This window comes from Somniosus microcephalus, chromosome 11 (assembly GCF_052327205.1).
Source record: "Somniosus microcephalus isolate GS21.2 chromosome 11, FLI_Smic_1.0, whole genome shotgun sequence".
Lineage (NCBI taxonomy): Eukaryota > Metazoa > Chordata > Chondrichthyes > Squaliformes > Somniosidae > Somniosus > Somniosus microcephalus.
In genome coordinates this window covers 53,512,829-53,523,262 of record NC_140997.1, presented here as the reverse complement: position 1 = coordinate 53,523,262, position 10,434 = coordinate 53,512,829, and the positions used below count along the sequence as shown (strand labels likewise).

At 39.1% G+C, this 10,434-nt stretch overlaps 1 protein-coding gene across 3 annotated transcripts in view; it reads right to left on the bottom strand.

Moving 5' to 3' along the window:
* Nucleotides 1-2,698: 2,698 nt before the first annotated feature.
* The window catches only part of rogdi (rogdi atypical leucine zipper), a 43,295-nt gene continuing 35,559 nt past the window's right edge, over nt 2,699-10,434 (bottom strand). For all 3 annotated transcript variants that reach the window (XM_086000665.1, XM_086000664.1, XM_086000666.1), the window contains 3 exons: nt 8,158-8,207; nt 6,401-6,527; nt 2,699-5,479 (listed from right to left, as the gene is read on the bottom strand). In XM_086000665.1, the coding sequence (XP_085856791.1) occupies nt 5,438-5,479; nt 6,401-6,527; nt 8,158-8,207 (219 nt within the window). In that variant the 3' untranslated portion in view covers nt 2,699-5,437. The remainder of the gene's footprint in view (nt 5,480-6,400; nt 6,528-8,157; nt 8,208-10,434) is intronic.

Genomic DNA, 10,434 nt, shown 5'->3' with positions numbered 1-10,434 from the left:
AAATATTTAAAAAGCAAATTATCGGTTTATAATTCCTAATTTTCAATTTGTTGAAATGCTTATAACCGTTCGTATGGCTAGAAGGAATTTATAATTTACAGATTAGGGAGGGTAATTAGGTTAATTTGGAGAAAGTAAAATGGGGGAAAATGTGATCACAAAATAATTAGATGAGGGAGGCCATTCAGCCCCTCTTAGCTGAGCCATCAAAACAGTAAGTTTCCCCCATCTTCTCTATCTAACTGGATCTTGGATGAATCTAAAGCTTTTGCCTCCACAACCCTATCCAGAAGATCATTCCAAGTGTTTATTTCTTTGTGAAGAGGTTCTTCCCGACATAAAAGAACTGGCATAGAAATTTATTCATGTTATACAGTCAGGTCCACTGTTTCAATGTGGTTCTGCACCAGGACCAGAGTTACTACTGTATTTTAAAATCACTGGCTTTTAAAGGTCCAAGGCCCTCGCCCTCCCACTCCCCACACTGCATTTGGGATACATTTGGGAAAGTGTTGTGTCAAAGTTGAGTTGAATGAGTTTCATGTGGAACATAATATTACGGATCACAAAAAGCAGCATTACTGTCAGTCCAGGATCCTGGGAGACTTTCGATGAGGCTGCTACCTGGTTTGAGGTCCACCAGATGGCAATAGAGATCCTAGCACTTCCTTCAGTAGTACATTTGGACTCTGGAGTAATTGCAGCATCTTCTGGTTTCTTCAGGTGGATGGACAGCTTTGCTGTGCAGTGCAAAGTAAAATAGGCTGATTTGTCAGCCATTCTTTCAGTTAATTGTAACACATGTAACCCTTGCATGCCATTTCAAAATGCTCCCAAGGATTGCATGGAAGTAGACAATCAAAGTTCCCATAGTGATCAACTAGAACAATTGCAGAAGAAATGTGTTTAACTTGAGGTCAGGCATCTAGGACCACAAAGTGGAAAAACTGAGTCTTACATTTTCTTTTATTCAAAGCTATTTCTCCCCTTCTTTCAAGGTTATGCTCTGTGGCAGAGGTGACCTATTCCTGGGCCTTTGTCATGGTAATTTTTCAGTAGAACACAGAAGAGGCACAAGTAATGTTTTTATATAGATGTCGCATACGTACGATTACAAAGATCAAACTGACTGGGCTGCACAATGTTAGAATTTTTTAGGCCTCAAAATGGACACTGTCACAAGAGATCAATGTTGCAAAATCTAGCCTCTAGTTTTTCCTGACCACTCAACAACATATTGGTCCGAAATTGCGGTCCTGAGGTGAACTGGCAGCATTCGTCGTCATTTCGCCTTTGAAACTAACCGCAACTTCAGGATTTAGCACATGCGTGGTATAACGCAGGAATCCTTAAGTTACGGTGTCAATCACTGCTCCTCCACAGGCAGCACGGTGGCATAGCGGTTAGCACTGTTGCCTCACAGCGCCAGAGACCCGGGTTCGAATCCGGCCTCGGGTGACTGTCTGTGTGGAGTTTGCACATTCTCCCCGTGTTTGCGTGGGTTTCCTCCGGGTGCTCCGGTTTCCTCCCACAGTCCAAAGATGTGCGGGTTAGGTTGATTGGCTATGATAAATTGACCCTTAGTGTTAGGGGGATTAAATACGTGGGGTTACGGGGATCGGGTGGGATATGTGTCGGTGCAGGCTCGATGGGCCGAAATGGCCTCTATCTGCACTGTGGGGTTTCTGTGATTCTGTGACCCTCCCCCCCCCCCCACAGAGCTGGCAATCAGTGAAATCACTGATCTGATGAAAACTTCCCCTTTTCCGAACAAATATCGCCGTTAGAAACCCCATAAAAAGTTAGACCCATTCAAATAAGGTGTAACTGGGTTGTTAACAGAGATCTGAGTAATAACCACCGATAAACAACCGCTCTAGCCCTGAAAAACTTATTTTATATTGGTGGAATGTCTAATTTTTCCATTAAGTTAAACATTTAGATTTTAAAATTAATAAAAAAAATTTTTTAAGTTTGTTCATATTTCAGCTTCTATCTCAACCCAAAATATGTTTTTTTTAAAATCTCTTTCGCTCTCTCTAAAGTTTTAAAGTGATTGATTGTTAGTGCTTTCTATTTCCTGGTTCCTTGTGAGAATTCTGCAATGTGATTGGCTGCTCAGACAGCTTGTTGATGTCCCAGCAGCTCGCACTATGGGATTCCCACTGTACTACGTTGATTTCAGCTGCACGTCAGAAAAGCTGAACGGGGATGGCGAGATCTTTGTGGGAAGCTTACTTTGGGACCAGCGGCGATCGCCTTTGCTTCGCCGCTGACCGCAAATTATGGGCCATTAAATCTACCTTTGAATATTCCAAACAGGTCGTTATACCAACCCAGAAAATCATGTAGCTTTGGATTAATGTGATTTTGAAATATGGTTTCAAACATCAATATATTTAGGCATTAATTCTAGCCTTAACACACCCCTCAAACCCCCACCCTCACCAACTGCATTAGTGGCATGTCCTCAATCGCCACATCAGCTACTCTTGTAGCTATTCACACAGCAATTCCCATTCTTTTGTTTTGTGCTGCATGGACTGGGATCTGGATCGAGGCTGACAAAAGTTGCTCTCCATCACAAAAAAAATCAGACGCTCTTCCACTGCCACAATCATATTTTGAAGAACTAATTGCTAACTGTATGCAAATGTAAATGGAATCAAAGTTAGTGCTAGATAACCATATACAGTAGTTCTTTGAGATCGATACTTTATTGCAATCTGAATGATTTACTTGGTCCACATTACATTCTGAATAATTTAAAACAATCCATGTTAAATATAATTGGTCTCAGTCACATCATTGCATATATAGCAGACATCAAAATATCAGTACATTATCTTTAAGAGGTTGATCGCAGGAATAGTAACGGAATAAAATACATTTAACATACTATATTCATATTACTGTACATGATACTGGAAGACATCACAACTTTTTTTTAAATTAATAGCTTATGTGGCATATGCTTATTTATTCTGCCTTACTTCACCCATCAGTCTGACAGCTTTGAATAAAAGTTAACTGACCTATATAATCCTCTTGCCTCCTCCTCTCTGTGTATTGCTTTGTTCAAAAGTGCAGCTTGTAACTTCAGTACGTGCAACAGTGAAAAAGCTTTACAAGTATCAAGATTCTGGGGCAGAATGTCTTATACAGAAAACTATGTCGCCACAAGACTCCAGCTGGGTTCTGGTTCTTTTAAATTCGAAAACCTGCCCCCTTTTACATTAGTAAACCTTGCAGGAAAGTGAAGGAATACCATCTCTCCTCCAATGAAAAATTGCAAGTTGCATGCAGAATTTCCACAGACCAAGGCAACATGCTGCAAAAGGGCAGAAGTTTGCGCTGATTAGTAATCTACTAAAATCCATTATCTTTAAAATAGGAAAGCATTTGAAAGTGTTATCCTTACGCACTTGTGGAAATCAAGGAATCAGCTGCTGCGAGTGCTTTGTGCCCTCTTATACAAGCACATTAGCTAAAGTTAGCAGCAATGTAAGTACTGTAGTACAAGACTCTCAAATGCTGCTTTTTATTCCTAAAGAAACTTTGAGAAGGCAATGATAGAACAATGACACAAAGTAGTGCAGGTTTGAACATTTTAGAATAGGCTCAACAGTTACCAGACATTGAAAATACAGTAGTTTGAGAAGGATCACCTTATTTGGTGGGAAAGTTATGACAGTTTGAACAATGCTCAACTTGATCAGTGTTGCAGCTAAATATGGTCACAGTATAGTTAACAATGTGATAATCTGTCAAATTTTGTCCCTTACACATGTATTACTTAGAAATGAAATGAAATATTAACAAAATAGGGAGGTTCATCTGACTGTTCGAGATCCCCTTATGTGTACTCCACTGTGAAACGTTCCCTACATCATGAAACCATGTCCTTTTGGACTGAAAAAAAGTTGTCTTACTTTGCCAATGTGAACAAACACAGAATTATGACAAATGTCCAAATATTTTACAAACATACAACTGAAATATGAAAATGTATTGTTAACACACACACACACCCCGTTAGCATTAACACACACACACTCTAGCCACAATTTATCCAGAGGAGATCCACAAATACACTTTATGTCTTGCATTAGGGAGGTTCATCTGACTGTTCAAGATCCCCTTATGTGTACTCCACTGTGAAACTTTCCCTACATCATGAAACCATGTCCTTTTGGACCAGATTACATTTCCAGCAAAGTGCAAGGTTTCTCTATTCAGGAATACACGCTAAATACATTTCCCCTGTTCTTTATTAACTGGTGTACACAAATCAAATTTTTACATTAGCTATGCAGTATAAATTCCAATATTTTAGTGTCAATTGGTTAAAGTGTTGGTATCTATAAGACTCCAGATAAACACATGCGCAATACAATTGACCAAAACACTTGTTAGATACTCCTACTATATAAAAAGCTCCCCATCAGATTTTTAGCACTGTATATCTAGTCAATAAATTACAAAATTTCACCTATACATAGCACACCTCAGAAGTCTACTAGTTGTGTTCAGTGTTTTTCATTTTCGTTCATACTAAGTTGCTGAATCATTAAAAAAAGACAAATATGTAATCTCCAGTTTACAGAAATCCTGATGCAAGAATAATCTAGATTCAGGCATAAGATTTCTCGGTAGAGCAATCACGAACTTCAGAATTCGACTAACTCGTGACCAACACAAATGTAAAACTAACTCGATGCCACAGTAATTTAATATACAAACTCTACAAACATGATCTGTTTAAACTTAATATCTACACTTCAATCTTTCCATTTCTTCCTGATAAAGGAATTTCTGGGGTCCCAAAAAGATACTGTAATTCAAGAACATTTGGCTGGTCCAGTAAGAGGTATAATGTATAGTTTTTGTTCTTTTAGCACCCTGGTAAACAGGTTGAAAATATTAGCTTCCGTGCTTGAACATTAAGCTCTCTGAAGGGGTAACTTTCCCTTTATTCTGCACAGCCAACAACTTGAAAATGATCAAAAATGCACAATGCAAAATCTGTGCAATTCTACACAAATCATTGCTTCTACTTAAATACATTTGCTACTATCTTTCTTTCAGCAGCTGTAAACCACATCTTCATCCATTAAAAGCGAACGGTATGACACAAACATCTGCAAAAAGCCGACTGCAGGTTAAAAAATTTAGACTACATTTGACTTGTGACTCGTTTCCAAATATCGCCAGACCAGGTCCCACAAGGGATCCAGCTTATTAAAACATGTGGCAAGAATCAAGGGCAGGAGAGCAAAGTGCACCGTGTGTAACTTATCGATCAATTTCTAAACTCAGTAAAGTGGTTACTGCCCAAAATAGTCACAGAGACAGCATTTACAGTAGACAGACTGGGAGCTGTGGTAGGAGGTGGGTACAAAGTGCAGGCTATCTTCATTTAGTCTGTTGATCAGGATCAGTAGGGCTTGAAGTTCCAGTAACTGGAAAACACAGAGATCTGTAAAGACAAAAACAAATTGCATCACCCAATAGAAAAAGTGTGTCCTTTTTCCAAATTCTCAAAGATGCAAGTTTTATGACTGGAACTGAAACCACGTTAGATTTTTCACTAATGATACTTTATCCCCTACTTGTCAGGTTCTTTTTTAAATACATAAAATTAACTATAGCTTCTCAGTGATGAATGGAAATATTAAAAGAGTGAAAATAACACATTCTGCCACAGGCTCCAACTAAACTCTAACTACAGCTACGGCTTCATGTTTTATTTAAGGCAATATGTTTTGACTTCTTTAATTATTTTGTGCAGCAATTGTGATTAACTTTTCAAATCGGAATTTCTTAAAAATGCTAATGCTTTCAATTTGAACAAAAAGTTTCAAGCTCAATTTCTGAAAGGCTAAAAATGACTGCACACTTGGATATCTAAGGAAACTGCTGATGAAATCTGTTACACCCTAGTCATCATTTTTAGGGATTTATTGCAGACAGAATAGCAATTCAGACACCTGAAGTTTGTTACAGAGCAGAATTAGCAAAAAGTGGAGAGTATGTCAGCTGCTGGCTCTCTGCCTGACACGGAGCATCACATAATGGAGAACTCCAAAGGAGGAGCAAAAATGGGAGTGAGGGAGGAGGAAAGATTGTATACATCTGCATGTATCTGACTAACGAAAACCTTTCCACCATCAGGAGTAACCTAGCTGTTCAATTTAGCAGCCCAGACATTTAGAAATTTACCCAATGCTGGTGGCCATTGTAATCAGAGGCAAATAGCAGCATTTTATTACAATAACTTATTAATAGTTCTGCCAAGTCTGGTTTGTTATGAACACAAAGTAGCCAATTGTGAAAAGGACATCACACAATGTAAAAAATACTTCTGGTTAACAGACAGATTAAAAGAAATAGACCATACCTTATCCTTCAGCTGCTGGCAAAGCTGCAGTGCGATGGTAAAGAAAACCAGCGTGTCATTTAACCAGGGGACTACACATTCCACTTTGTGCACGTGGCTCACTTCAAATTTCTGGTTATTAAGCTCACTGTGATGCAAAATGAAGAAAACACACTGAATTTATTTCTTGCTAACATCACATTTTCTTTTTAGCCTAGAAAGCAAGAAGCTCTTGCTGAATGCTTCAGTGCTACTGTCAAGGAAGCTCTATGACATTTATTAGGTTTTCCTACTAAATTTGATGTGATGACTCTCTTATTCTATATCAGGTTGGTAGCCTCCCCTGGAATTTCAACTCAGTTTAGTTGGGAGTGAACTACTTGAACTCAGGCAGAGTTGTTGAGGAGCACAAGGTTTTCCTCACCTTTCCCTGTATCTCAATGGGCTGCATGGCATCCACAGCCAAAAGGATAGGTGAAGCCTCACACATCCCCACTGCAGAGAAGCATCTAGCCTCCGATAGCCCACCTTGGCAGCACAACTAAGATATGAACCTCAGCATGTAGACAAGCGAGGTTGCAAACTCTGTGCTACTTTTTAAATAGAGGAATTTTAGTTTAGATGGTGATGCTCCTATAACAGAGGATAGTGCATTAATAGCAGTGACGCATTACTGAGTGCAACAGTCGAAACACACCTTGTTGCACTAACTCCTCTCAATAATGCAACCTCTAACACAATGCTAGTACAGAATATTCACAGAAAAATGGATAGAATTGTGAAATTTGATCCCGGGGAAAATCCAGGAGGGCCGTGTAATAACGTAATTTGACTTATTCAGTCACCATTACCCAGTGTGCCCAACAGTATTCTTCCATCAGGGCACTGGGGAACAGTGGTTTAATATTTTCACCACATGATTCTGGGATTTTGCGATCATTTTGGAAACTGCATTCTGCAATTCCATTCATTTTACTACAGAAAATGCAAATTAGTGGCCTTGTCTATTATATGTACATATTTTGAAAAAGGGAATCATTTATTTGGTATTTGCAGAGATCCTACACATCAATTAGAAATATGAAGTTGCAAATCAACTAAGGTTAATTAGCCGTTGTTGCGATATTTTTACATTTATGCACTATAGCATTTTAATTTTGGTTTTTGCTGCTGTGAAATTGTTGTGACGGCATGTGGGAATATTAATGCAGACCTAATAAACCTACAGAATAACATCCATTATTTTAGTAAATGTCTTTTAAAACATCAAGCATTTGTAATTTGTATGATGAATAGTAGTATGTTTGGATCTGCCACTATGTCAAACGGCAATTTCTTTTTGTCCTCTGCCCAAATTTCAGTACAAACTTTTCAAATATACATTTTCTGTAATGTCCCTAAGAGCAGGATTGAAAAAAAAATCCCAAACATCTATTCCTCAATCATTGCAAAATGCCTGGGGGGATAGACAAAAAATATGGAAATCATTCAAAAATAAAAATGTAAATGTAACACATGCAAAAAATATACGCCAACTCTCTGGCTCCTACTGTTCCTTTCACTGAAGTGTAAATGTTCCGCATTCAAAATATGCATGCATCACTTTCACAGATGCTATCTGCATCAAAACTCAATTGAAAACATAGAACAGGTTTATTAGACCTGCTGGTTATTATATACTGCCATCCAACCCTCACCTAGGAAATGTTATACTAAACCAGTTTTACAGGCATAATAGAACTAATGCATCTATTTAAGAAACTCAGAAGGGCACTTACAACATGGATCCTGGGTTGTGCAGCACAGAGCTTCCTGCGGGTTTGAAGTTCTGTAAGGTGAAGGGAAAAGCTGATGAGTAGACGGTGCAAAAACACACAAACTTTATACATCATAGGACTTACCAGCACTGGCTGGTAAGACTTTCATTCTTTCAAAGCTGAATAAAGCCTTTATAGTTTTATCACTTAACAGCCGAGGTTGGAGAAAGTTTTCAAACTTAAGTCCAGGACTTTCTATCTGTTTTGTAAGTCATAGTTTAAATGGAACCTGACCTCACATGGCACAAGAGAGAGAGAAGTGAACAGGAAGTGCAGAATGATGCTGAATGCCAGGATAACATCGATGGAGCTCGGTGCCTCACAGGATCAAATAGTTTGGACACTTAAGTTATAGAAGGATGTCACTTTTCTATCCTTAGTTTCCTACTGGGCCAATGTGAATTTGTGTCATCTTGTATAAATGACATGGAATATACCTGCATTCATAAAAACATAGGAACAGGAGTAGGCCATTCAGCTCCTTGAGCCTATTCCACCATTTAATTAGATCATGGCTGATCTGTACCTCCACTCCATTTACCTGCCTTTGTTCCATATCCCCTGATACCTTTACCAAACAAAAATCAATCAACCTCAGTCTTGAAAATTTCAATTGACCCAGTATCCACAGCCTTTTGGGGGTGCGAGTTTCCAGATGCCCACAACTGTGTGTGGAAAAGGTGCTTTCTGATTTCACTCCAAAATGGCCTAGCTCTAATATTAAGATTATGCCCCTTGTTCTGAATTCCTCTACCAGAGGAAATAGTTTCTCTGTATCTATTCTATCAAATTCCTTTATTGTTTTAAACAACTCTGTTAGATCACCCCACAACCTTCTAAACTCAAAAGGAACACAAGCCAAGTTTATGCAAACTGTCCTCAATTTAACCCTTTAAGCTTTGGTATAATTCTGGTGCATCTGCGCTGCACCCACTCCAAGGCCAAAAACTGAAAGCAGTTCTCCAGTTAGGGCCTAACCAAAGCTCTGTACAACTGAAGCATCACTTCCTCCCCTTTGTATTCTAATCCCCCTTGAGATAAAGGCCATCATTACATTAGTCTTTTTGATTACTTGTTGTACCGGTGCTATAGCTTTTTACTGATGTGTGTATGGACATCTAAATCCCTTTGCTCCTGCTCAACTCCTAGTCTCTCATCATTAAGGAAATATTCTGATTTGTCTTTCTCACATCCAAAGTGGATAATCTCACACTGAACTCCATCGGCTGTAGTTTTGCTTACTCACTTAGTCTATCCATGGTCTATGTAACTTCCTGCTCCCGTATACACAACTTACTGTGCCTCCTAACTTAATGTTACCTGCTAACTTGGACATAGAACTCTATTCCTTCATCCAAAGTGGTTGACCTCACACTCCCTCACATTAAACTGCATCTGCCATAGTTTTGCTCACTCACTTAGTCTGACAGCGTCCCTATGTAACTTCCTCCTCCCATCTACGCAAGTTACTGTGCCTTCTAACTTAATGGCCCGTAATTTGCGGTCAGCGGCGAAGTGACAGCGATCGCCGCTGACCTCGAAGAAAGCTGTTCATAGAGCTCTTGCGATCTCTGTGGTGAGAACTTTAGCTTCCTCGACGTGAAATTGATTGTAGCACTGTCAATAGGGGAATTCCTGCGAACAGCAGCAGTGATGTCATCAAGCTGTCTAAGCAGTCATGTCATCAAGCTGTCTAAGCAGTCAATCACATTGAAGAATTCTCAGAGATAGCAAACCAAAAAATGAGAAGCACTGAGAGCGAAATAAAGAGTGCGACATACACATGGGGTTAAGGTAGGAGCTAAATATCATGAACAAACTTTAAAAATATATATATATTTTAAAAATCTAGAAATTTTTATAATAATGGAGAAATTTGACATTCCACAAATATAAAATAAATTTTTCAGGGCCAGAACAGTTGTTTAGCAGTCAAAATCCCAGTTACACCTATTCCAACAAGGCTTAACATTTAATGGGGTGTTTAACAGTGATATTAGTGGAAAAGCTTAAGTTTTCACCAGTTCCACTGATTTCACTTATTGCCGACTATGGTTTGGGGGGGGGGGGGCAGCACAGCGCAGCTTGTGGCGGAGCAGGGAATGACATGTCCGCAACTTCAGGATTTCCGCATTTAGATGCACATGTGCCAAATCCTGAAGTTACGGTCAGTTTCAGAGAGGTAATGATGACGAACACTGACAGTTCGCCGTCATTACCCACCGCAAAATCCAGCCC